This window comes from Girardinichthys multiradiatus, chromosome 2, assembly GCF_021462225.1.
Source record: "Girardinichthys multiradiatus isolate DD_20200921_A chromosome 2, DD_fGirMul_XY1, whole genome shotgun sequence".
Taxonomy (NCBI): Eukaryota; Metazoa; Chordata; class Actinopteri; order Cyprinodontiformes; family Goodeidae; genus Girardinichthys; species Girardinichthys multiradiatus.
In genome coordinates, this window is record NC_061795.1 from 45,781,356 (window position 1) to 45,809,333 (window position 27,978).

The 27,978-nt window shown below is 43.2% G+C and overlaps 2 protein-coding genes across 3 annotated transcripts; one reads left to right on the top strand and one right to left on the bottom strand.

Annotated features, from left to right (window-relative positions):
* Nucleotides 1-1,086: 1,086 nt before the first annotated feature.
* utp4 (UTP4 small subunit processome component) lies at nucleotides 1,087-21,317 on the bottom strand. 2 transcript variants are annotated; one of them, XM_047352412.1, is made up of 17 exons: nucleotides 21,179-21,317; nucleotides 19,082-19,273; nucleotides 18,800-18,988; nucleotides 18,628-18,712; nucleotides 17,783-17,872; nucleotides 17,457-17,668; nucleotides 17,197-17,368; nucleotides 15,455-15,546; nucleotides 13,699-13,795; nucleotides 11,224-11,288; nucleotides 9,515-9,637; nucleotides 7,406-7,562; nucleotides 3,155-3,261; nucleotides 2,930-3,025; nucleotides 2,665-2,850; nucleotides 2,468-2,578; nucleotides 1,087-1,287 (listed from the first exon to the last, which is right to left on the bottom strand). In XM_047352412.1, the coding sequence occupies exons 1-17, from the start codon at nucleotides 21,254-21,256 to the stop codon at nucleotides 1,171-1,173; spliced, it is 2,169 nt and encodes a 722-aa protein (XP_047208368.1). In that variant the 5' UTR covers nucleotides 21,257-21,317; the 3' UTR covers nucleotides 1,087-1,170. The 2 variants fall into 2 exon arrangements, with proteins under 2 accessions (XP_047208368.1, XP_047208374.1); XM_047352418.1 differs by having other exon boundaries at nucleotides 21,174-21,312.
* Nucleotides 21,257-26,213, top strand: chtf8 (CTF8, chromosome transmission fidelity factor 8 homolog (S. cerevisiae)). Its single transcript, XM_047352432.1, has 3 exons — nucleotides 21,257-21,421; nucleotides 24,560-24,683; nucleotides 25,468-26,213. The coding sequence occupies exons 1-3, from the start codon at nucleotides 21,402-21,404 to the stop codon at nucleotides 25,723-25,725; spliced, it is 402 nt and encodes a 133-aa protein (XP_047208388.1). The 5' UTR covers nucleotides 21,257-21,401; the 3' UTR covers nucleotides 25,726-26,213.
* The last annotated feature ends 1,765 nt before the right edge of the window (nucleotides 26,214-27,978 follow it).

Below are 27,978 nucleotides of genomic sequence, written 5' to 3' on the forward strand. Positions count from 1 at the left end.
GAATCCCTGGTTGCTTTGGCAATTCCTCTGATAATTTAAGGCCTTCTTGGGAAAGAAACGTTAAAATAAATGTTCACATTTCGCCTTCACGTTAAAATCACACATATTTATGTATTTCATCGGGATTTTGTGTGGTGGAACCGACACAAAGTAGATCACAGGTGTCCAAAGTGCTGCCCACGGACCATTTACAGTCCAGGAGACGCTTTATTTTTTATGGGGAGATTTTTAACGGACAAAATCTTAAAAGTTTGATCCAACACAAAGTATTTCTCTTCTATTAACCACATTTTTGCTAATTTCTTAGTAATTAAACAGAGCGACATACCAGTGTGCTGACCCATGTCCCTAACAGTTGACCCAGAAGAATCTGGGAAATTATATGCTCGTCTTTTAATGCGACAATCATGCGAGAACCTATCTATGTTTTGAATCAACAATGATTTACAGATTCCTTTTCTACAAAAAATGGAATACATTGTTTCTTTAAAATATTGCATGTTTAGTATAGTAGTGAGTAGATAAAATTAAAAAAGGAAAGTCTTGAGAAATTTACTTTTCCATTTTTATTTTTGAAAATATAGCTGTTGAAGGCTCTCAACCTGCTGATTTTGGCCCTCGTGGTAAAAATTTCGGACATCTCTGAAGTCAACCGTAATTACAAGATGGAGAGAAAATGATCCACAAGTTTTAAAAATGTTTACACAAAAATCAGCTCTTTACTCTGATGTCCTGAAATTAAATCCAGTGCAATTAACTCAGGAGTCACTCGTTTGTAATTTAATCTCAATAAAATGGCAGCTGTGCTGTGAAGGCCTCAGAGGTTTGTTAGAGAATGAACAGCATCATAAAGACCAAGGAACATAGGAGACAGGCCAGGGAGGAAGTTCTGGTTCAGTTTAAAGCAGGGTTAGGTTCTAAAACAACATCCTAGGCTTTGAACATCTCACGCAGCTCTGTTCAACCCATCATCTGAACACGGAGAGGATGACCCACCAAGACATGGATGCATACCTAACTGAACATTAATCAGAGAAGCAGCCAGGAGGCCCATGGTAAGAAATAAATCCACATTCAGGTGGCAGGTTTTCAGTTTATTTCTTTTATTGCATCAAAACTTCAACAAACTGGAGACATCAACAGAGCACGATAACGATTAGTTGCAAGACTTTAGGTGGCAAACTTCTTCTGCCGGACAGGAGCAGGGAGCTGAGACATGATGTCCAGTAGGGGGCGCTCCACTACAACCAGCGAGAGGTCCTCCAGCAGGTTCACAGAAAGGAGGTGCTGTGGGATAAAATAATGAGGTTGTGGCTAAAGTGGGTGACTCGTACAAATGTTGAGTTTTACAAGAGTCTGTAGTTTCAGTTCACTTTGTTTTCAGATTAAATTACAGCAAACAGCTTTATTAACTTCAAAGGTTAACCTCATTTTCAGCCCAAACCGATGAGTTTCATGTTATATGATTACATGATCAGCTCAGGAGAAGCTGTGAAAGAGGCCAGCTGAGATCCTGGCTCCATGGATCTTATCAGCATATCCATGGAGCTTTAAACAGAGGAACAGATGAGCTGAAATCATTGTGCCTTGTGTTAGCACAAGTTAATCTGCTGCCATCATCGCTCAACATCGTAAAGGCAAGGCAAGCTTCACATTCAGGAAACGGCTGCAGAAAATATTGTAGCTCAAAGAACAGTTTTATGAGTTGTTGAGAACCTCCAGCGGAGATATGCGGCTTCAAAGAAGGCTTCTGGGCATCCAAGCGTCCATCTACCACAGATTCACGTTGCCTCCATAGCAGAGCTTGCTACACAGTGGCAGGAGTTGGGTGTGAGTGTAGGAAGAAGGACGGCAGCAATAGAAGCGTTTTTTTGTCCAAGAAAACCAACAAGGAGAGACTGCAAGAGTAACAATGAGTCCAGTTTGGTGCCAACAACAAAGCATCCTGATCCAATCCATGTGTGGGGTTGCTTCTCCAAGAAAGGAACCTTTCTCCCAGTTCTGCCCCAGAACTCTGCCATTTAGATCTTCCCAACAATCCAGGAGCTGTTCGGTGGTGATCTGTTGATTTTCCAGCATAAAGGAGCACCGTGTCACTTGACACCAGAAATTTGGACCTGTCATGAAACTCCCCAGATCTGAGCCCCACTGAGAACCCGTGGTCAGTTCTCAAAAAGCAGGAGGAGAAACAGAAACCAACAACCTGGGATCAACTCTAGGCTCTAAGAAGAAAGGAACACGTGAGGGTCTGTCAGGATTTGATGCACAAGCTGATAACCAGCAGGTCAGTTAGGAAGTGGGGAAGAAGGATCAGGACTGATAACATTTTCTCTGAGCAGAAATCTAATAGAAAAAGCTCTGAGGTGTATGAGTTGAACTGTTTCCAGATTACAACGGCAGGTTGTAAAATCAGCCTGATTATTTGCAGTAAGCCTCAGTTGTTGCAAACAAAGCATGGAGGTTTTACCTGGTAGTTCTTGCAGATCTTGAAGGCGTGGCTCTCTCTGAGACGCAGCGGCTGAGGAAGACTCCGGAGGAGCATCTGATTGTAAAGCTTCGTCTCTGGTTCAGGAAGAGGCTGAGCAGATAAAACCAAATTAAAACGTTTCTGAATGACAGAATGATGTTGAAGCGCATGAACCCTGAAAGGATTAGCTTGCGTACCAGACTCTGGTCAATGATGCAGAACATGAACGTGTCATGCAGCACGATGTGCGCTGGATTTTTTGGGTTGAACGTGACACGGGTGATGGGAGTGTCCCTCTGCAGCCACAGGGGGTGAAGTCCTTGTCTCTGCAGCTGCCGGCTCCACTCGGTGTACTCCTTCTGCTTCAGGGAAAACTCAAAGATCTGCAAACAAACCCCACAAAGTTAGGAGACCTGATCTTCTGGGTGAAACAGGCAGAGGGGACCCTGCTGAAGTGCCCACCTGCTGGTCAGCGTGCACAGAGAGAAGGTTGCAGCTCGTTGGGTGGATGGAGACGGCTGTGGGACAGGAGCTGTAGGCCGGGACCGAGCAGTGCAGCTGCAAACCAGAAGAGACTGTTGCTGTTGCTGTTCTCCATTAATGCTACGTGTCGAAGCTAAACACAAATACTGGAACAATGTTCAGTGAAGACTAATCTGTAAGGGGGCCATAAACATCTGAGCTCACCTTCATCTTGCGGAGGTTGAAGACGTGGATCTCACAGCCTGTGTTTGCTGTAGCGAGCCACTGACCGTCTTCACTGGGAGACAGGATGTGGATCGGCTGTTTGGAACCTGAAAACACACAAAAATCAACATTAGAAATCAGGGAAGATTTGAGTGGAAAAAAAATAAAATGAATCTTGCCCTCAGCAGGGAAATTCAGTCGTACCAGCAGGCACGTGACAGGCGAATAAAAGCATGCAGATACACACAAAGGTAAAATAAAATAACACAAATAGTATAGCAAAGGCAAATTTACAAGACAAGAAAAATATTGTACAGTTATTAAAATCTGCATACTCAGATTAAAATAAATGTGTAACTGAGAAGGGTGATTTTTTTTCTCCAGATTTTCTGTTTCCATTCAAGGTAATAATTATGTACAATATGTGCCAGAATATATGTGCATAAAAATATAAAATAAATTAAGAACAAACACCACAAGAGCATGAGAAACTGTTCAAACAGCAGGGATGTGAACACTTAAGAGTCTGTTGGGAGCAGTGATGGTTATAAAGTTCAACAGCTGTTGGGAGGAAGGATCCGTGATGAAGCTCTTTGTGCATATAGGATGCAGCAGTCTGTCGCTAGAGGACTTCTACCCACCAGGAGAATATTCTGCTGCTCCTCCTCTACTTTTTCTTTATTAGTGCTGATACCTTAAAACATGGAGGCACAACACACATAGGTTCAGCTTTGAGTATAAATATACACTACCAGTCAAGAGTCTGCTGCGCTCTCATTTATTTTGTTTCCTGCAAGGTTTATCCGCTACCAGTCAAAAGGAAAGGACAAAGGGAACAGTGTGTAAAAAAGGCAGGTTGAGGTGTTGCAAAATAAGAGCATACCTGAATATACCCCCAAAATAATATAAACAGATTTTTTACCGTTATGCCATTTTTGTGATCCCCTGAATCAAAACTCGTACTCGCCATCTTCCGCTTATCCGGGACCGGGTCGGGGGGACAGCACTCAGTAGAGACACCCAGACGTCCCTTTCCCCAGACACCTCCACCGGGTGGAGCCCAAGGCGTTCCCAGGCCAGCCAAGAGACATAGTCCCATCAGCGTGTCCTGGGCCGTCCCCTGGGCCTCCTCCCGGTGGGACGTGCCTGGAACACCTCCTGAGGAGGGCGTCCAGGCAGGGAGCCAGCAGGACCACGTCATCTGCAAAAAGAAGAGACGAAATCCTCTGGTCCCCAAACCAGACCCCCTCCGGCCCTTGGCTGCGTCTAGAAATCCTGTCCATAAAAGTTATGAACAGCACCGGTGACAAAGGGCAGCCCTGCTGGAGTCTAACATGCACCGGGAACAGGTCCAACTTGGTGCCGGCAATGCGGACCAAATTCCTGCTCCGCCTGTACAGAGACCGGATGGCCCCTAATAAAGGGCCCCTGACTTCATACTCCTGGAGCAACCCCCACAGGGCATCATGAGGGACACAGTCGAATGCCTTCTCCAGGTCCACAAAACACATGTGAACCGATTGGGCAAACTCCCATGAACCCTCGAGCACCCTGTAGAGGGTATAGAGCTGGTCCAGTGTTCCACGGCCGGGACGAAAACCTCACTGCTCCTCCTGAAGCCGAGGTTAGACTATCGGTCGGACTCTCCTCTCCAATACCCTGGCGTAGGCCTTACCAGGGAGGCTGAGGAGTGTGATCCCCCTGTAGTTGGAACACACCCTCCGGTCACCCTTCTTATGTAGGGGGACCACCACTCCAGTCTGCCAGTCCAGAGGCACTGTCCCCGACCGCCACGCAATGTTGAAGAGGCGTGTCAACCATGACAGCCCTACAACATCGAGAGACTTGAGGTACTCAGGGCAGATCTCATCCACCCCCGAAGCCTTGCCCCCGTGGAGCTTTTTAACTTCCTCGGTGACTTTAGCCTGGGTGATGAAAGAGTCCAACCCGGAGTCCCGAGCCTCTGTTTCCACCAGGGAATGCGTGATGGCAGGATTGAGGAGATCCTCGAAGTACTCCTTCCACCGCCTGATAATGTCCTCAGTCGAGGTCAGCAGCTCCCCACCCCCACTGTAAACAGTGTTGGTGAAGCACTGCTTCCCCCTCCTGAGGCGACGGACGGTTTGCCAGAATTGCTTCGAGGCCAACTGGTAGTCCTTCTCCATGGCCTCACAGAACCCCTCCCAGGTCCGCGTTTTTGCCTCTGCCACAGCCCGGGCCGCAGCACGCTTAGCCTCATGGTACCCGTCAGCCGCCTCAGGAGTCCCACAAGCCAACCACAGCCAATAGGACTCCTTCTTCAGCTTGACAGCGTCCCTTACTGCCGGTGTCCAACACCGGGTTCTGGGATTGCCGCCGCGACAGGCACCGCAGACCTTACGGTCGCAGCTACGGGCAGCAGCATCGACAATAGATGCGGAGAACATGGTCCACTCGGACTCTCTGTCTCCAACATCCCCCGGGATCTGGTCGAAGCTCTCCCGGAGGTGGGAGTTGAGTACATCCCTGGCCAAGGGCTCCGCCAGACGTTCCCAGCAGACCCTCACTATGCGCTTGGGCCTGCCAAGTCTTTCCGGCTTTCTCCTCCCCCAGCGAATCCAACTCACCACCAGGCTGTGATCAGTGGACAGCTCAGCCCCTCTCTTCACCCGAGTGTCCAAAACATGCGGCCGAAGGTCTGATGATACGACAACAAAGTCGATCATCGACCTCCTGCCTAGGGTGTCCTGGTGCCAAGTGCACTGATGGACACCCTTATGTTTGAACACTAGGATTCAGATCGGGGAGGCAATTCCTCCCGATCACGCCTCTCCAGGGGTCAATGTCGTTTCCCACGTGGGCGTTGAAGTCCCCCAGCAGAATAATGGAGTCCCCGGGAGGGGCACTATCCAGCACCCCTGACAGGGACGCCAAGAAGCCCGGGTACTCTGCACTACCACTCGGCCCGTAGGCCGAAACAATAGTCAGAGACCTCTCCCCAACCCGAAGGCGCAGGGATATGACCCTCTCATCCACTGGGGTAAACCCCAACACGAGACGGCTGAGCTGGGGGGCAACAAGCAAATCCACACCAGCCCACCGCCTCTCCCCGTGGGCCACTCCAGAGTAGAAGAGAGTCCAACCCCTCTCAAGGAGATGGGTTCCAGAGCCCACGCTGTGCGTTTGAATCAGTTGTGCAGCCCTAACAGAAAGTGAGAAAGTCAAAGATTTCTCTTCAACCCGATCCTCAAAATCCAACATGGCTGCTTTGCGTCTAGAATTTATTAAATAAAAGGAAAAAAATTTCTTTATTTTCACTTTGAGCAAATTGTGTCTAATTAAATCAAACACTGCGCTGTAAAATCTCCTCAACTAAACATGTTGCTTTAGAGGTTAAAATACAGAATGCAGAGAAATACCTTGTCAGCTTGTATTGCTAGTTATAGTTAGCCTGGTTATTGAGGTTACCAATTAGGAAATGGCGATGGTTTTCATCCATTCAAAAAGGTGAACGAAAAAAAAATCGAATCACATTTTTGTTTTAAATTAAAATCATAAATGTGTCAAGATTTCCCAACAGAAAATTGCAGCTGGTAAAGATAAATACGTAATGCGGCACTTGGGGTTGTGGCGTCCAAACCTTTTGCCACACGGGTTTAGTTCTCCAACTGAAAGTCCTCACTTGCTGCAGAAATGTTTCTTTCTTTCAATTCAAACTGTGATATCATGAGAGTATTAATTTTCCAAGTTCAGATTTGAGTGATTTTCTTGACACGCGTACAGTATCATACATTTCTTGGTCTAGAAAATATTTTTTATTACAGTCTGAACAAGAAGACTGACATTTGGGTCAATCCAAGTCACTGGATAGGTGTGGTTCTGTTTAAAATGAAATAAAAATTATGGCTAAATCACGGTTAATTTTTTATTTTAACAATATTTTAATTTTTCTGCATCTTGTTTCAAAGGCCCCCCCCAACATTAACAATCTGCATCAACAAATGGCCACCAGGCCGCACTTCGGACAAAACCTTTTTTCTGATTATCACTAAAAGGCAACCAAGCATCACCAGTGGTACCAGAGCTGGAGAACCAAAGGTTGGACCACCAGAAGGTTCTGCCCATTTTTTCAATGAGACTTATCGTTCTGACACAGCGACTCTTTGTTTAAAGTCTAAATTTCTTTCTTTCTGATGAAAGAGTGATGCTGTGGGTTCCCCCTGCCTCTGAGCAACAAGACCAGCTTCTTAACGAGCCACTAACAACACTCACCAGACTTATGTTTGAGGGTGTGAAGGTATTTACACTCCGTCTGATCGAGAGCAACAACGATGACGGAGGAGAGACTGGAGGACGCGAACAGTCTGGAGGAGTCCGAAGAGAAGCAGAGCTGATGGACCGAGCGCAGTTCTTTGGGCAGTTTGGACACCTGGAGGGAGAAGGAGAAGGTATGAGACAATAAGAAGACACCTTCACGATCTCTGCCAGGTTGTTGGTATTGCTGATGTTAAACCCCAACATCCTGTGACAGATGAGTTTTGTTTTTCGAAACATATCTATATGCCGGGGCTTTAAATATCAGAATAAATACTATTAGGACCATGAAACAAGTTTTTTAGTTGTTATACAGGTCCTTCTCAAAATATTAGCATATTGTGATAAAGTTAATTATTTTCCATAATGTCATGATGAAAATTTAACATTCATATATTTTAGATTCATTGCACACTAACTGAAATATTTCAGGTCTTTTATTGTCTTAATACGGATGATTTTGGCATACAGCTCATGAAAACCCAAAATTCCTATCTCACAAAATTAGCATATTTCATCCGACCAATAAAAGAAAAGTGTTTTTAATACAAAAAACGTCAACCTTCAAATAATCATGTACAGTTATGCACTCAATACTTGGTCGGGAATCCTTTTGCAGAAATGACTGCTTCAATGCGGCGTGGCATGGAGGCAATCAGCTTGTGGCACTGCTGAGGTCTTATGGAGGCCCAGGATGCTTCGATAGCGGCCTTTAGCTCATCCAGAGTGTTGGGTCTTGAGTCTCTCAACGTTCTCTTCACAATATCCCACAGATTCTCTATGGGGTTCAGGTCAGGAGAGTTGGCAGGCCAATTGAGCACAGTGATACCATGGTCAGTAAACCATTTACCAGTGGTTTTGGCACTGTGAGCAGGTGCCAGGTCGTGCTGAAAAATGAAATCTTCATCTCCATAAAGCTTTTCAGCAGATGGAAGCATGAAGTGCTCCAAAATCTCCTGATAGCTAGCTGCATTGACCCTGCCCTTGATAAAACACAGTGGACCAACACCAGCAGCTGACACGGCACCCCAGACCATCACTGACTGTGGGTACTTGACACTGGACTTCTGGCATTTTGGCATTTCCTTCTCCCCAGTCTTCCTCCAGACTCTGGCACCTTGATTTCTGAATGACATGCAGAATTTGCTTTCATCTGAAAAAAGTACTTTGGACCACTGAGCAACAGTCCAGTGCTGCTTCTCTGTAGCCCAGGTCAGGCGCTTCTGCTGCTGTTTCTGGTTCAAAAGTGGCTTGACCTGGGGAATGCGGCACCTGTAGCCCATTTCCTGCACACGCCTGTGCACGGTGGCTCTGGATGTTTCTACTCCAGACTCAGTCCACTGTTTCCACAGGTCCCCCAAGGTCTGGAATCGGCCCTTCTCCACAATCTTCCTCAGGGTCCGGTCACCTCTTCTCGTTGTGCAGCGTTTTCTGCCACACTTTTTCCTTCCCACAGACTTCCCACTGAGGTGCCTTGATACAGCACTCTGGGAACAGCCTATTCGTTCAGAAATTTCTTTCTGTGTCTTACCCTCTTGCTTGAGGGTGTCAATAGTGGCCTTCTGGACAGCAGTCAGGTCGGCAGTCTTACCCATGATTGGGGTTTTGAGTGATGAACCAGGCTGGGAGTTTTAAAGGCCTCAGGAATCTTTTGCAGGTGTTTAGAGTTAACTCGTTGATTCAGATGATTAGGTTCATAGTTCGTTTAGAGACCCTTTTAATGATATGCTAATTTTGTGAGATAGGAATTTTGGGTTTTCATGAGCTGTATGCCAAAATCATCCGTATTAAGACAATAAAAGACCTGAAATAGTTCAGTTAGTGTGCAATGAATCTAAAATATATGAATGTTACATTTTCATCATTACATTATGGAAAATAATGAACTTTATCACAATATGCTAATATTTTGAGAAAGACCTGTAGTTTCTAGTTAAAATATGAACTTCACTGCAAATTTCCAAATTTGAATGCTTAAATGAAAAGGCCCATCTTTAATTAGATGTTTTCTGATGAAATGTGCAGAAAGTGCAGGTAACCCTGCAGCTCAGGGCGTGTGGCACTCACCTTCTGGATGCTGATGTTGTTGCTGCTGAGCTGCAGTCTGTAGAGACAAACGCTGGAGACTGTGGAGTAAGCTAACCAGCTTCCACATGGAGACAATGTGCTGCAGCAGATATGATCCTCTCCCTGCAGGGGGCAGCAAACACACAATCTGGGTAAACTCTGGGTAGTTTGTTTGCTTTGGTCCCAATCAAGTTGAGGAGTTTAACTCAGTTCTGTTTCTTTTCACACAAAGAAAACAACGAGGGAACCAAAACCCGTCACAACAAACCAGGTGGGAACGTTCAGTCTGTTTATGGGTCAGATGTGTCCAGGGCGTAATGTAAATGCAGGAAGCGGGTTCTGTGTTCTGAGCTTGTAGAAAAAACGGAGAATTTAATCGTATTAAGTGTTTATTAGTTTGTTTACCCTACCGCATCCCACATTGCAATACAAACCTTGCTTCGGGAAGGAGCGTACACCTGGTAGCTGTGTTAAATTCACAAGTATCAACTCAGACCGGTTCGGTATGGGTCGACCCGCTTTTCAATTAGCAACCATTACGTGGACCCGTTGGTATTTTTAGTACCTGCTTACTTGTGGGTCCAACCTTTTCGAGTTGCACTGAAAACGTGACGGCAGAAGACGGTCGGCCACGGTGTGGTGGCCTAGTGGTTAGAACAGGAGGTTTGTGTTCCAGAGGGGACAAAGGGGGCCAGGTTCGTATCCCACAGATTACCACTTAGCCCCAGAAGTCCCACTCAGGGACTAAGAAGTCCCACAGAACGCTCCCCGGGCGCCGCACAATCCCTGTAAGGGATGGGTTAAATGCAGAGGACAAATTTCGTTGTAATGTACATGTGCAATGACCAATAAAGATGATTATATATATATATATATATGTCACTGATTGGTTAGGGGGCGGAGCCACTAGTCCCAGCATATTTCAATAACTAATATCTTCAACGATTTAGTTGAGGACATATTTGGTATGGCTTCCCTCTCTCGCCTGGACTGATCCACAGTGCTTTGGGTCTTGCTACCTAGAACCTTCTCCGGCTCTTTTCTGTCACCCTGAGTCTGACTGCAGCCCAAATGGAGCAGCGGTCCAGGCTGTCCTGTGTTTTGTCTTAAAATCACATCACTTCGGACCGTGGGGCCGCCTTGCTCATAACGATCCCTGCCCCATTGAGATGGTGCCCAATTGTAATGGAAAATGAATCAAACCGTGACAAACCGACCCGACCCAACCCAACCCAACCAGAACAGATTAGGTATTAATGGAAGGGGCATAAAACAGAACCATGCTAGAGCTCCTTTGGAACCGTACCGAGACCCCCTCATCCAAATAGTTGCCGTCTGGTTCTTTCAGTTTGCGTTCACATCTACGCAAACGACGTGAACCAGAGTTGCTTTTAAACGGGTCAAACAACTCAGGTGTGAAATGCCCCAAAACCAAACGTTTCTCCAGCTACCAGCTGAAACTAAATTTAGTTAAATTGTTCGGATTTATTTTAGTTTAAATTATACGAGATAAAAACTGATTAAATAAATGAAAAAAAATCTTAGAACGTTTGGTTAAAATGACGACACATTCATGCTTTTTCTGGTTTTGAAATGTCCGACTGGATTCCACAGAACTCACCCTGACATCAATGAAAACAAAAGCAGGAAACCATTCAAACCAATTGCAGATGCTGAGCCCAGCTGGTTACCGTGACAACACAACCCACCTTCCTTTTCAGCTGGATCAGTTTCTCTGGGTTCCTCTTTACAGGCAGACTCTCCCCGGGTGTTCCTGTCAACACAGCGTTGGTAGCAGAGTTCACATTACATTACCAACAAAGTTTACATTCATATCCAATCACTTTGCTCAATTTTATTTTCAACTTGTGGTGTTCAAATTTCTAACCGAATAAAGTCATTTTTATTTAATTTTATAATAATTGTTATTCTTATTATTTATTTGAATAATTCTATTAAGTTGTTATGGATTTTTCTTCTTTTTTTGGTCTATACCTTTAAAGCAGAAATAATGCAAACGCTGCGATTTAAAGAATAAATTAGGATTTTTGTGATTCATTCTACAACAGGGTAACTTAGGCTACTTAATTAATTACAGCTAGATACTAGTTATCTAGTAGTCATGCCCAACCTGACCACTAGATGTCAGTAATTCTAACATTTTGCACTTAGAAGTTAGTTCCTTTAGGATGCTGGTATTACACGACATTAAACTCTACAAAAATGTACAGGTCCTTCTCAAAATATTAGCATATTGTGATAAAGTTCATTATTTTCCATAATGTCATGATGAAAATTTAACATTCATATATTTTAGATTCATTGCACACTAACTGAAATATTTCAGGTCTTTTATTGTCTTAATACAGATGATTTTGGCATACAGCTCATGAAAACCCAAAATTCCTATCTCACAAAATTAGCATATTTCATCCGACCAATAAAAGAAAAGTGTTTTTAATACAAAAAACGTCAACCTTCAAATAATCATGTACAGTTATGCACTCAATACTTGGTCGGGAATCCTTTTGCAGAAATGACTGCTTCAATGCGGCGTGGCATGGAGGCAATCAGCCTGTGGCACTGCTGAGGTCTTATGGAGGCCCAGGATGCTTCGATAGCGGCCTTTAGCTCATCCAGAGTGTTGGGTCTTGAGTCTCTCAACGTTCTCTTCACAATATCCCACAGATTCTCTATGGGGTTCAGGTCAGGAGAGTTGGCAGGCCAATTGAGCTCAGTGATACCATGGTCAGTAAACCATTTACCAGTGGTTTTGGCACTGTGAGCAGGTGCCAGGTCGTGCTGAAAAATGAAATCTTCATCTCCATAAAGCTTTTCAGCAGATGGAAGCATGAAGTGCTCCAAAATCTCCTGATAGCTAGCTGCATTGACCCTGCCCTTGATAAAACACAGTGGACCAACACCAGCAGCTGACACGGCACCCCAGACCATCACTGACTGTGGGTACTTGACACTGGACTTCTGGCATTTTGGCATTTCCTTCTCCCCAGTCTTCCTCCAGACTCTGGCACCTTGATTTCCGAATGACATGCAGAATTTGCTTTCATCCGAAAAAAGTACTTTGGACCACTGAGCAACAGTCCGGTGCTGCTTCTCTGTAGCCCAGGTCAGGCGCTTCTGCCGCTGTTTCTGGTTCAAAAGTGGCTTGACCTGGGGAATGCGGCACCTGTAGCCCATTTCCTGCACACGCCTGTGCACGGTGGCTCTGGATGTTTCTACTCCAGACTCAGTCCACTGCTTCCGCAGGTCCCCCAAGGTCTGGAATCGGCCCTTCTCCACAATCTTCCTCAGGGTCCGGTCACCTCTTCTCGTTGTGCAGCGTTTTCTGCCACACTTTTTCCTTCCCACAGACTTCCCACTGAGGTGCCTTGATACAGCACTCTGGGAACAGCCTATTCGTTCAGAAATGTCTTTCTGTGTCTTACCCTCTTGCTTGAGGGTGTCAATAGTGGCCTTCTGGACAGCAGTCAGGTCGGCAGTCTTACCCATGATTGGGGTTTTGAGTGATGAACCAGGCTGGGAGTTTTAAAGGTCTCAGGAATCTTTTGCAGGTGTTTAGAGTTAACTCGTTGATTCAGATGATTAGGTTCATAGCTCGTTTAGAGACCCTTTTAATGATATGCTAATTTTGTGAGATAGGAATTTTGGGTTTTCATGAGCTGTATGCCAAAATCCTCCGTATTAAGACAATAAAAGACCTGAAATATTTCAGTTAGTGTGCAATGAATCTAAAATATATGAATGTTAAATTTTCATCATGACATTATGGAAAATAATGAACTTTATCACAATATGCTAATATTTTGAGAAGGACCTGTATGTAGTGAAGAAAAGCACCAGGACTTCCTGTGTTGCAGCAGAACCTATCCAGTCCAGGAACACCACAAATCGGATCACTGACAACTAGCAGCAGCCCTGGACGTAGATGAAGAAACCGAGACCACTAGCGAACGTTTTTCAGTTTCGTTTGTTCTTTTTGTTGCGGAATAACGGAACAACTTCACCAATTGAGCTAAAGTTAGAAACAGTTTGAAATAAAATTACTACCCAAGAATGATTTAGAAAGCGGGAAGAGTGGAGGTAACATAGCATCCACTGAGTGAATATAAACACACTGCAGACATCTGATGCCTTTATGAGTTGGTTTTAATGGGTTTTCTCACCGTTTCCGTCGCTCTCTCCAAGCCTCCACAGCTCCAAATGATCCGGGAACTGGAAGAGCAGAAGTCCTGTTTTCTTTGCACAACTAACGAGGCTTCTCTACAAGGGAGAGGCCGGAGGTTAGCATGCTGTCATGGTGCCTATTCCAATTAATAGCAGTCACTTATGATATGAAGTCACGCGAAAATATTAGGGCACTTTATGAAAGTGAGTTTTGTTTCATATTTAACAACAATTTTACTGAAAAACAATCAAGTTATATGAATAAGAAACAAAAAAAACCTTAATATTTTTTGCAAAATGCAACTTTTGTTAAAGAACTTAATTAGGAGAGCCTCACATTTTTCCTCTTAAATGGCTGATATCAGGCATGGGTCCTTCACCTCACGGTTAGACTATTGTTACTCAGAAGTTTAAACCAGGTTTGTCCTGGTTTAAACCTGTCAGATGTTTAGCTTGGCATGCTCCTGACAGTTGAAGTTTTTTTTAATCACAACTCGACTAGATTACTGGAGTTCACTTCATGCTGGGATCAGCCAGGCCCCTCTTCCAGAACCTTCAGCTTGTTCAGATGCTGCTGCTCGTCTTTTAACTGTCCGCCAACACAAACATCTCTCACCTGCTCTGTCATCTCTCCACTGGCTGCCAGTGGGTCATGGTATTGATTTTAAAATTCTTCTCTTTGCTTTTAAATGGCTTTATGGTCTTGCTGATCTGCACGTCTCTGACCTGCTTCACCCCTAAGATCATCTGACCAGCTTCTGTTGATGTAAATCTAGGCTGAAGCCCAGAGGAGATCGGGCCTCGCTCCAAATTGAATGTCAGAATGACCTCGCCCCACCGTACTTCTCTGAGCTTCCTCATCCCTACTTACCTTCTCGGTTCCTCAGGCCGAACACACAGCAGCTCCTGCAGGTACCAAAGTCAAGGAGGAAGCTCAGAGGGGCCAGGACCTTCGCTATTGTTGCTCCTCTGCTGTGGAATAACCTACCCCTACACATTTAGAGAGACTCCTTCACTGCCTACTTTTAAAACTTGTATTAAAACCCATTTTTATTCTTTGGCTTTCAGCATTAAAGACTTAGCTTGACCTTGTTTGTTTTAATTGGTTATATTGTGCTTAATCTTTTATTCATATTTATAGTATATGTTTTTTTATGGATGTTTATACTTTGCAGTTAATCTCTACAAACTGTTGCTGTTTACTAAATAACTGGAAACGCATTCTTGTGCTAGTCCTCTTATAGCACATTACCTTAACTTTTCCAGCAGCATTCTGATATTGACGGAATCAAAAGATTTTTTGAGACCAGAAAAGATTTTTACAAAATGTTGCAAATCTTTTTTCAACCATGTCCATCAAGGCCATAGATTTTTACGAAACCCATACTGAGTACTAAATAAAATATTGTATTTATAAATTGATCTAATCTGCTAACAAACAATTTCTCTAAAATGTTTAGAAATGGAGGAAGTAAAGATGCTGGTCTGTAGTTTGAGAAAATATGTTTGTCACAGTTTTTAAGTGCAATAACTTTGACTACTTTTGTATTTCAAGAAAATCTTACAGTAAAAAAGGATAAATTACAAACGTATATGAATGGCTCCATTAAAAACCTGATTTATAGATTTCACTAATCTCGTATCCATATCTAAATAGTCAGTTGATCCCGCGTTTCTACGGGTTTTGACTACAGACGTGATTTCTTGATCTTTTCTATGTTCACATGCAGTAAGATATATTCCTTCTGGACTCACATGTGGGAAAGCAATTTTGCGAAGTGCCGACTCCTGGGTGTTCTTCTCCACTTTGTCCAGCAGGGGTCTCACTACCACCTGGGTGTCCATACCTGAAGGGAAACATCATCCTCATCATCATCATTCATTATGCTTCATCAAAGAAGGTGAAGCTAAGCTTAGGCATGCTAAGTCAAGACAAGCCAAACTAATCTAAGGTAAGGTGGACCAGATTAAGGTAAACTAAAGTGAAGTAATTAAAGCTAAACTAAGGCAAGAAAAAATAAATTAAACAGTAAACTGTGAAGTAATCTTAGTCTGGTTAAACTACCGTATTTTCCGCACTATAAGGCGCACTTAAAAACCATTAATTTTCTCAAAAAATGACAGTGCGCCTTGTAATCCGGAGCGCCTTATATATGGATCAATTGGTTAATTGGTTGATCCATACTGGTTGTACACGGCGCTCTGTCAAAATGTTTCAGTACGACTGGTAGCCGCACCGCTTGCAGCATTACGGCTACCGTAGTCAGGGGCGTCGCCGAAGTAATAGCGGTAAACACCTGTACTGTGCTTACTCCTAGTCCAACACCACTTGTGTGTGTATAACGTTTGAATGTACTGTTGCAGGAATTGCCTGAACTATATGTGATTAGAAGCTCAGTGTGTGGGGTGTATGTTTCGTGTGTGTGTATGGAAGATGTTGACATTACTCCTCCGGACAGAGGTGGCGCTGTGTGCTGCCGTAGCTGAGAATCAAGAGTGAAGGAGTGACGTCGGTATTATTGTGTGTGTGGGGTGGGTAGAGACGGCGACCGGAGCAGCGGTGTATGAGTCTGTAAGCCCTGTGTTTTTACGTGCTGCAAAGTCATTAAAAAGAACCCCGAATCTCGTCAACAACTCAGTGTTTTGATGCTATTTCTTCATGTTCAACTCAGCAACGTATGAGTGAGGGAGTTAACCCCGAGGAAACTAGTAACTTCGGCCCTGGAGAAAGCGTCTCCCCTGTGTCATCAGACTACGGTCAGGGGACAGAAACAGGAAAGGTTAACAGTACTAACGTTTGATTTAGTGCATCAAACTGTTTCTTTTACGTGTTTACTGAATCAGGGAAAAGTTCCCTTTCACGTTTTAACTAACGTTTGATTTCAACTTCAACTTCATAGACTCCAATGCATTCCTAACGTGTGGTTGGCTCTATTCAATAGATTTCTATGTAGAGGAGACCTTACCATGAGAGTGAATGGAGTTATCAGAACGCTGGTTTGTAGTGTATTAATAAAGTTTGACTGACTGTTTTGTTGACATTCTCTTTAGCACAGCTCCATCTAGTGGATGCATAACGCAACCCCAGTCAAACGTTTGACTGCAGTAGCTTCTATTCTATGCGCCTTATAATCCGGTGCGCCTTATAGTGCGGAAAATACGGTAAGCTAAGACATTACAACAAGGTAAGTAATAAGTCCGACTAAAATAAGTTACATTAAGTTGAAGTTTGGTTCTTTATTAAACTACAGGGTATAGACAAAATGGGTTTATGATTCAAACTAAGGGACCTTCTTGTGTTGGGACTGATTCACAGATCAGTTAGGAAAACATTTCTCTGGATTGATAATGAATGAATGAAAAAGCTTCCAAAGTCCAAAGAAAAACCAAAGACCTTTTGGTCTTGTTAAACACATTAATTAGGCAAATACGGAAACAGAGAGCTCCATCGGGACTCTTGCCAGGTAGGATAGTAACACTAATGATTTAGCACTAACCTCCAGAAACCACAGCCGTGTCGGTGTGAACCAGCGCCCTCACATCATGCGAATGGTTCTTAAAGGTCCTGGTACGGACCCAGTGCTTGTCCTGCTGTCCCACGGTGGAGGAGATGAACTGAAACTGGACAATGGTTCCCTCAGACGTCCCAGCGATCACGCTGCTCTCATCCTGTCAAATATTCGCACAACATGACGGATTCTGCAATGGTCAGCACCGACATCCAGTTTCAATGTCCACCTTGTCTCGGGTTTCTTACCTGTGAAATGGACAGAGCCAGGACGTCCCACTTAGTGACCAGATGGGTTCTGATCAGAGTTCCAGTTAACCCATCCCAGATCTGGACCTTTCCTACAGAATCACCACTAATGATGGTATAGTCGGACAAAAAGGCGACACTCCAAACCACCACCTCCCTGCTCTTAGAGGCTCCCACACCTCGCTCCACCAGCAGCCTGTGTGTGGCGTGGCCTGAAGTCAGAACCAAAGACAAGGAAATAACTGATCAAGAACACAAACACTGAACAGATCAGGAACAATTTAACCGAGCACAGCCTCCGTGTGGATATTTCAGGATGAAGTTACCCGTCTCCGTATCAAAGATCCTGACCATGTCCATCATTCCTGCTGCTATCAGTGCACCAGACGGATGCCAGGACAGAGATATGATCCGACCTGAAGAATTATTCAGACATGGTCACATTTTTCTGAACAATCTGTTTTACATTCCTGTCAGTTTAGTTTATCCCCTCTAGAGTAACTAAGGTGAAGAACAAGTATGTGCCTCCATTACAGATCTCGTCTGTTTTGTTTTTGTCTAAATGTTTATAAGCATTAATAAGTTGCAAAGAGTCTTTTACGTGATTGAGGAGGAACGTTGGACCACTCTTCTTTACAGGAGTCTCTTGTTTTGAATGAACAATCTGTTTAGGTTTTTACAACAGCAACTCAACTGGTTTTAAGTACCGTTTACAGAAAGGTGTCCAGGTCCCGAGGAAGCAAAGCAACCCGGGACCATCACACTACCACCACCATAGTCAGAATGGCAGAAAAAAGAAAATAATTCAAAGGTTCTGCAATGGCCCAGTCAAAGTCCAGATCTCAACCAGACTGAAATGGTGTGCTGGGACCTTATGGTGGCTGTGAAGAAACAACTTTCAGTAAACCTCAATAAATTGAAGCAACTTGGAAAAAAAGAGTGGGTCAAAATCCCTCCACCACAATCTGAGAGGTTGATGGAGTCAGGCAGAAAACTCCTGCTGAGTGTTTCTGCTGCTGAAGGTGGCGCTACAAGCTGCTGGATCATGAAGAGCTCATTTCTTTTCTCCCGGCTTCTGCATTTTCATTAAAGGCTTTATAAATAAAGTGAATAATTTATTAATATTACTATACAATTTAAAAAGGTCTAGTCAAAGTGGGAGGACACTGACCGTTCTGCCTGCTAAGGTTTCTCTGAAACTGAATCCTCTCCTCCAGGATTTCAAACATCTTCACAGTTCCGTCTTCACACCCAGCCTGTTAGAGAAAATAGTCCGTTCATATCTTAATGTAGATCAGTCAAACCCATAAAACCTCTTAAATATAACTGAGACATCTACACACCGCCAGCAGCGTCCCCTGGCTGTTGCTGCTGATGGCCCAAATTGGTCCTCCATATGCTTCAATGCTGTATCGGGCCCTCAAGTTCTCCAGGTCATACTCTGTGACCTCCCCGTCCAAACCAGCGCTGAATAGACGATGGCCCACCCAACAAAGAGCCTCGATGGCTCTCCTGTCCCGCCCTGGGATTACCTGAGCATCAAGAGGAGGTTAGATCCAGGAATCTGTTCAGCTGAAGAGAAGACAGTGAAAGCATTCAAACTAACCACAGGTTTGATCCTTTACCTTCTCCTGGAAGTAGTTGTCAGCAAAGTGAAAGATCTCCACGGCTCCATCAGCTCGGGCCACGGCCAGCCGCTCCGTGTGGCTGTTGAAGGCCATGGCCCGGATGGCGCTGGGCATGTAGTCAAAGAAGCGGACCCGGTGCACTTTAAACTCCCCCATTTGACAGTGGGACAGAAAAAAACTCAGATTTGTCTGTAGAAACCACAAAGAAAATAATCAGGTGGGTGGAGAAGACATCTGATGGATCTATTTACTGTTACTTTTTGGAGCACACAAGTTCAAATTGTTAGTACCCACATGGCCACCTGATGAACAAAGGTCAAAGTCACTTGATCCACATAAAGTCTGCACTTCATGGCTGGTTGTTGAGTAATCCTGCTGTTTCTATAGGCAGGTTAACATTTAGCTCCAAGTTCTGAAGCACAGAATCCCTGTGCAGATCCATTAAATGGGGGTTCCTTGACCTAAATGCTCAATATGTATAGCACTTTATCAAGTCTGAGGACGTTCTACTACAATCAGCCATCCACCCCTTCTTTCACACATTCACACCCTGACAGTGGACGCTACTACCCCTGGCAAAGTGATGGAATCACCAGTCTCGGAGGGTGTACTTAGTTGTTTAATTTTGTCAAAACAAAAGCCGATCACAGACATCACAGTCATTCTAAGTGGTAACTTTCTGGCTTTAAGAAACAACAGAAGAAATCAAGAAAGAAAACATTGTGGTGGTCAGTAACAGTCACTGTTCTTGCTCGAGCAGAAGGAAAAAGTTATGGAATCACCCTGGATATTTTCATTCCCAAAACTAACACCTGCATCAGATTAACTCTGCATTTAAAAACGAGTGATCACACCTTGCAGAGCTGTCGCAACAAGTGGACCAACATGAATCATGGCACCAACACGAGAGATGTCAATTGAAACAAAGGTGAGGATTATCAAACTTCTTAAAGAATCATGCCACTGCAGTGTACTTTTTTTATGTTCTTCTGTTTGTCACTGCAAAGCTGTAAAGCACTTTGAATTGTCTTGTTGCTAAAATGTGCTCCATAAATAAACTTGCCTTGCCTATACTGATAGCTCTGACTGAATTTCAGCATTCAGTCAACTTTGGAAAGAGTCCATCAGCATCCCAAATCTTGACTTGGAAGTATTTGCTCACGAAAGCTTGCAAGCGTTCTCCAGATCCGTCAAATTGTGAGGACATCTCTTGTCCACAGCTCTCTTCAGGTGACCTTCTGTCGGATTCTGGATCTTTGCACAACGGCTATTTTCCTGTGAGAAGCCATTATTTTGTTGATCTGGATGTACACCTGAAATCACGGTGACGGGTTTGGGTCTAAACTGAACGCCATCTTAAACCATTTGTATTTTAATTCAAAGCACCCTACAGCATCATGCCACCACCACCATGCTTCACACTGTGTGTGTTGTTCTTTCTGGGATGGTCTGTCTTACTTTGGTTGAAATTCCAGTTTGGTTTTTTCAGATCATAACAATGGGATGCTGCGTTGCATCGTCCACAAATTGTGAATTTACCATTCAACGAGAAAACATATTTACACAATATTTATTTTCATGTTTTTTAGCTTCTAATATGGATGAACACTTTTCTTATGACTGTCAATCCTAAATTTAAGTAAACATCATCACAAAATATTGACTCTTAGCTAAAGGAACATGGCGTATAGATATAAAACCTTTAATAAGCTCATTAACAAACACTAATTATTCCACAATCGCGACATTAAAAAGCGGCAGTATTGTTTTATATCATGCGAGGAATGGATGAAATGTCTGACTTTAAATTAAAAAAAATCGTCTGACATTCCTTAATTTAAATTGTTCTTATTAGATATTGGAAGTGAATGAAACGTTTTAAGGGACAGAAGTCTCAGAAGGAGTCTCAGTTGGCTTTATAAACCCGTTTGAGTTCAAACATATGTAAGAAAAACAACAGTTAGCTCGGAATGCTAACATGAACCAAAGCGAACTGTTGGTTAGAAGAACTCAAACGCCTCACAGTTGAACTACAACAGTTTAAAACTTAGTAAAAGTCTCTTCGTCGCTGACTTTCAGCCAAACTCACCTTACATTTAACGCTGCACGTTTGAAAACATCAGGAACCACGTTGATGACCCGGAGCAGGAAGAGGGAGCGGAAATGCGTCATGACGTCCCGGACGCTAGCTGGTTGGCGGGAACTCGAACGTAAACAGAAGTGTCAGTTTGGGCTGCTGAATGCTCGTTTTGGTTCTGATTGAAAGAACCTTTCCAAGCGGATTTAAAGACGCGGTGGCTGGTTGGTTCCCAGCAGGATGGTTCAGATATTCATACGGTGAGAACTGCGCTAACTTCACTTCATGTGACCGCAACCTTTCACATTTTTAGCGGATAATTCTCCAAAAGATGCAGAATAACCGCAGCAGCTTTGAGATGTAAAAAAACGTGACATTACAAGATGGATTTCAGTGTAGTAAAAATAATCACAAAACCCGTTTTTACTTCTCTGAAAAGCTGTTAAAATTATTATAATTTATTATATTTATAATTTATATAATGCAGTTATATATTTTTTTCTGTTGACCAACAAATATTTCTATCGTATTTCTCACACACTAACATACACTCACCGGCCACTTTATTAGGTACACCTGTCCAACTGTTCGTTAACTCAAATTTCTAATTAGCCAATTACATGGCAGCAACTCAATGCATTTAAGCATGTAGACATGGTCCAGACGATCTGCTGCAGTTCAAACCGAGCATCAGAATGGGGTAGAAAGGTGATTTAAATGACTTTGAACGTAGCATGGTTGTTGGTGCCAGACGGGCTGGTCTGAGTATTTCAGAAACTGCTGATCTACTGGGATTTTCACGCACTACCATCTCTAGGGTTTACAGAGAATGGTCCGAAAAAGAGAAAATATCCAGTGAGCAGCAGTTCTGTGGGCGCAAATGCCTTGTTGATGTCAGAGGTCAGAGGAGAATGGCCAGACTGGTTCCAGCTGATAGAAAGGCAACAGTAACTCAAATAACCACTCGTTATTTTCAATATTTTCTTGGCACACTTTGGGCCTCTGAGCATCGTGTCAACGCCACAGCCTACCTGAGTATTGTTGCTGACCATGTCCATCCCTTTATGACCACATCTTCTGATGGTTGCTTCCAGCAGGATAATGCACCATGTCATAAAGCACGAATCATCTCAGACTGGTTTCTTGAACATGACAACGAGTTCACTGTATTCAAATGGTCTCTACAGTCACCAGATCTCAATCCAATAGAGCACCTTTGGGATGTGGTGGAACAGGAGATTCGCATCATGGATGCAGCCGACAAATCTGCAGCATCTGTGTGATGCTGTCATGTCAATATGGACCAAACTCTCTGAGGAATGTTTCCAGTACCTTGTTTAATCTATGCCACGAAGGATTAAGGCAGTTCTGAAGGCAAAAGGGGTCCAACCCGGTACTAGCAAGGTGTACCTAATAAAGTGGCCGGTGAGTGTATTTTAATAGGTTTTATGTAGTAGAAACAGTTTCAGTGTAGTTAGTTATACATTTAAATTTATTATCTCCTTATTTAAAAAAATCACAAATCTTTATTAATTTAAATGGACAAATTAATGTAACCAATATTTATAAATAATAATAATTCTGCATCTATCACATTGTGTAGCAAATAGACATAGAATCAGATTTAATTTTTTTCTGTTTAATTGTTTTATATTCTATGAACTAACAAAATTCACATTCTGTGAGTGAGCAAAAACTATGACGAATGGTGGGATTTTGATGCTTGATTTGTTTTTTATTATTTTATCCTGTTTCTGTGATTTTTATTTTATGTTAACACCATCCTTTTCTCTTGTGTATGGGTAACTTTCCTGTTGTTTTGCTGTATGCACAGAGTTGAAAAGCAGAACCGGACCTCTTGTTCTCCATATTCTCTGATGAATCTGAGACACCCAGCGATCCAGTTGCATGAATGTCTTCCAACAGCTGATTACCATTGGGATTGTTTTCACAAGAGTGCAGTGCTTTGCATCAGTGTCCGCAACCCTTGACCTGTTCTTTATTTTTATTATTGTGATTTTATGTGACAGACCAACACAAAGTAGCGCTTAATAATTCCTAACAGGCATGAAAATTTTATGTGGTTTTCTACATTTTTTAACATCTAAACATTTTTTACATCTAAGAATTAAAAACCTTTACAACTAGGCCTGTTTTTGTATTCATCCCCCTTTACTTTGATACCTCTAAATAAAATTGAGCGCAACCAACTGCCTCCAGAGGTCACCCTCTATGTAAATAGAGTCCACTTGTGTGAAATATAATCTCATTCAGATTAGGAATAAAATTGTAAAGAAGTTTAAAGTGGGGTTATTTTATGACATATATCCCACTCAGAGTATTGGTCAATGCATCATCTGAAAAGGGAAGATGACAGAGCTGTAAACCTACTAAGCCACATCTGTCCACCTAAACTGGCAAGCAGGGCAAGGAACACATTATTCAGAGAAGCAGCCAAGAGGAGCTGCAGAGGTCCACAGTTCATGTGGGAGAATCTGTTGACACAACATCTATTAGTTGTGCACTTTGCAAGTCTTTTCCTTCAAAGAAATCAGAAAAAAGAAAGCAACACGAGATCTGCAGTTTGCAACGAGCCGTGAGGGTGGGGGGACACGGCATGTATGTGGAACAAGTTGCTCCTGTCAAAATCAAACCTTTTGGTCTTTAAGTAAAATGCTGTGTGGGAAAACTTAATACTGCACATACGCATCAAAACCCCATTTACACAGGACAATGACCCTAAACATAATGCCAGAGTTAAAAAGGAGGTGTTTAGATTAAAGTAAATTCATGTGTTAAAATGGCCTAGTTAAAGTCACAATAGTCATAAATCTAACGGAAAATCTGTGACAATGCTTGAAAATCAATGTTCCCAGACCCTCTCTGTCCATTCTGATTGAGCTTGAGACATTTTGCAAAGACAAATCCTGAATATAAACACACACCAAGTTCTTGCTGCTTATTATTAGTTTTTTGTATTTGATTGTTATTTGTAAAGATGTTTTAAACCATTTATTCTTTTCCTTGCACTTAACATTTAAACACTACTTTGTGCTGGTCACTTAAAATCCCAATAATTACAAAGAGGGTCGTGGTTGTAGCCTGACAAAATGTGATAAATGGTCAAGCGGTGTAAATACTTTATTCTGTTCTCATAAACCTTTTTTTGTAAACTGTGGTGGTAAAAACATCTCATGGGGTTTGCATGAGAAATCAACATGCAAATACAGCTGAAGTATTCCCTCTCTCACCTGTTTTTCTCCATGAAGAATGTGGTACTCCATTTCAGCCACAACATCACAAACAAACACAAGACTCCCTGCTTTATCTGATGATACCGTGTGATGATACCGTGTGATGATACCGTGTGATGATACCGTGTGTTTCCGCTCCTGCAGAGGCAGCGTGGATGGCAGCAACCCTCCGGAGTGGCTGTTGGTGGAGCTGCAGGGCGAGATGGTGTCCAGACTCAACTCTGGCCTTGCAGGAAATGTGATGGGAGACCTGCTTTACACCAAGGAGGTGCAGATGCTTTACACTGAATAAAGCCATTTAGTCAAAATAAAGGTCAGATGCATATTTTTTGCTTTACAGCTGAAATCAGTCCATCTGTTTTAATCAGTAGAGGTGGCTATGTAAGAAAGGAGCAGATGAGCTGGATTTAGTTAGCAATGGTTACCTCCAAAGAGAAGCTGTGCCCATCATCACTTTGCATCAAAATGGCCTCACATGTAGAAAATTGTTGCTGAGAATACTGCAGCTGGAAAAACAGTTTTCTGAATCATCATTTACTGTAAGTGGAGAGGTTCAGCTGCTGGTTTCAAGAAAACCGTTAAAGAGACACCAAAATTCAACAGGAAGGACAAGGATGAACAGAAGACTGATGCAAAGTTATTTTCTCTGATGAATCCTCCCTGTGATTGTTTGGGACATCTGGAGAAGAGCAGCTGAGAGCCACCATGAGTCCTGTGTGGAGCCAGCATGCAGCATCCTGATCCAGTCCATATCTGTGGTTGCTTTTTTTCCAAGACACAGGGCTTCCTCCCAATTCTGCACAAGAATACAGCCATGGATAAATGGTATCAAACCTCCTCCAAGAGAACCTTCTTCCAACAATCCAGCAGCAGTTTGAATACGACAAAATTACAGAAGTTTACTTCATGGTTGTTATGTTTGGAAACCTTTGAATTGTTCGTTTTCAAACAATTTTACTCAAGAGAAAAGAAAAAAAATCCACATTTAAGTTAAAATCACTCTCATATGTTAGCCTCTCTCTGTGTTGTGCTGTTTGTCTTTTCTCCACCAGGGGGTGCCGGTGCTGATCGTAGGACATCACATTCTCTATGGGAAGATGGTCAAACTGGAGAAGCCCTTCGCCGTCCTCACAAAGCACTCGGGACATTCACAGGACAGTAACACTGATGGTATCAGTCAGGTTACCATGGAAACAGACCAGCCTGCATCCTCCTCTACATCTTACTCGGTGTCCGCGCTCATCAAACGAAAACTGATCTTTAAGACTCGTCCCAAACCCATCATCACGAATGTGCCCAAGAAGGTGTAGAAGGACATTTGCAGGTCTCTGTTTACTGGTCAGACTGGTTCAAACTGGTCTGAGGCACAGATTTAAATAGAAAACATAGAATTTATCACTGGTTTCATGTTTGAAATGCTGTTCTGTGAGCTTTTACACATTTTGTTTCTGTTTGTTTTACTACTAATGTAGTAAAATGATTTCTGACTGCGACAGAAACTGCAGTATTCATATGTTTATTTTTTCAGTGCTAATCCAGTTTTCAGTTCAATTCAGTTTATTAAAATTACAGCAAAGGCACTGGTGACCACATTCATTGGTAACCCTGGTACAGATGTATCAAAGGCCTGAAAATTAACTAAATAAATAAAATGGATGGTTAATTCGAAACAAACTAAAGTTTATACTGCATTGTACTATAACGTCACACTGAAAAATTCCAAATTAAGAAATAGTTAAAATCACTTGTGACCCAAGTATTGGCACCTCTAATAATTTAATATAACCTTTAAAATAAATGTGATTTAAGCATTTTATTTATGCTTTTTAAGTATCAGTATTAACATGATGGTGCACATAGGCCTCTTTCTTTTAGCCAGTGTTCAATATAGGCAAGACGAGAGACCATGTCATTTAAATGAGGCAGATGTTTATCTTCATAAGTCAGTAAAATGGCTACAGGACAATACCTTTTATGACATTCTTTTACCTACTGACTCCAGAAATTGCGTGATCTTGGTTTTATTGGATTTAACGGCTGCGTTAGACATTGGATCACAGCATCTTAATTTCTTGCTTAGAGCACCTCATGGTGCTCTGGTCCAGTTCTTACCTGTCTGAAAGCACTTTCTGTGTTAGCTTAGGAGATTTTAAATCATCTTCTGCTTCCTTTCTTGTGGCGTCCCACAAGGCTCAATCTTTGGGCTTCTGCTTTTTTCATTGTACCTTTATACTGATGACTGCCAGGTTCATGGTCCCCTGAAACATGAGGGAACCTACTCTGCACAATCACCACTTTAGTGCCTTGAGGGAATAAGAGCCTGGATGACTTAATTTCTTTAATGTTAATGACAAAAAGACAGAAGTTTTGTTTTTTAGTTCTGGGGTTTTCACTGGGTCGTTAACAATAAAGCTTGGCCCTCTGAATCAGTATATAAAACCCATTATCACTAATCTTGGGCTAAAAAAGGATAGTGATGATAATCTTAACAGGCAGATCAGCTCAGTGGTGAAATGCAGACAAATGGCAAAGGTGAAACATATTATTTTAAAACAGGACTTTAAAACTGTGATCACAACACGCCTTGACTACTGCAACTCTGTATTATGGGGTATCGGAGACAACCCTGTCTTGTCTCCAGCTGGTGCAGAATGCAGCTGCCTGTCTTTTAACTGGTACACGAAAGAGACAGCACATAACTCCTGCTTTAGCCACCTTGCACTGGTTGCCTGTTCAATTTAGGGTTCATTTTAAGATTCTTTTATTTGTTTTTAAATCTTTAAATGGTCTGGCTCCACCCTACCTCTCTGAGCTTCTGCAAGTGCATTGTCCTTCCCACTCACTCAGGTCAGTGGACCAGCTTCTCCTGGACGTGCTGAAGACACGGTGGAAGCTCAGAGGGGACAGAGCTTTTTCTGTGGCAACTCCAAGACTTTGGAACTTGCCGCTATTACACATCAGACAGGCCTCTTCACTGTCTATTTTTAAATCTCGTCGGAAAATATCTGTGTCCTGGTTGGGAGTGGCCCAGTGGGGAGATTCATGTCGGGTTCATTGGGGGTGGAGGGCTCATGGGGTTGGAATCGGAACTCATTGGGGGTTGGGACTGTTCTATTCTGTGACGGCTCTGGTTGGCGGGCTTGTTTGGACCATGTAGACCCCTCTTTTGTACATCTTGTCTTTACGTTGGGTGCGTGGGTGTGAGTGTTTTTATGTGTACGCATGAGGGTGGGAAGGTGTGATTGTGACTGTGTGTGCCTGTTTTTTGTGTCAGGTTGGGTCTTGGGCTGCTCCCTCTTCTGGATCAGTTTAGGTGCCCATCGAATGTGGGGCCTATTCCCTCCCCGCCACACTACCTGCCAGTGGTTGGTATCTCTGCTCGCCGGTGTACTTGTGGTTCTCGGTATCCAGGGCTGGGTGCTTTGGTGTGTGCTGGCTCACTCCTGGTGGCTGCTTGCCGGGGCCTGGACCCCAGGGCTCGGTCAAGCCTCTGCTTGGGGAGGGATATGTCCCAGGGTCTCGGGTCTCTGGGTCCATGACTGGATCTGCTTGGGCGTAGACAG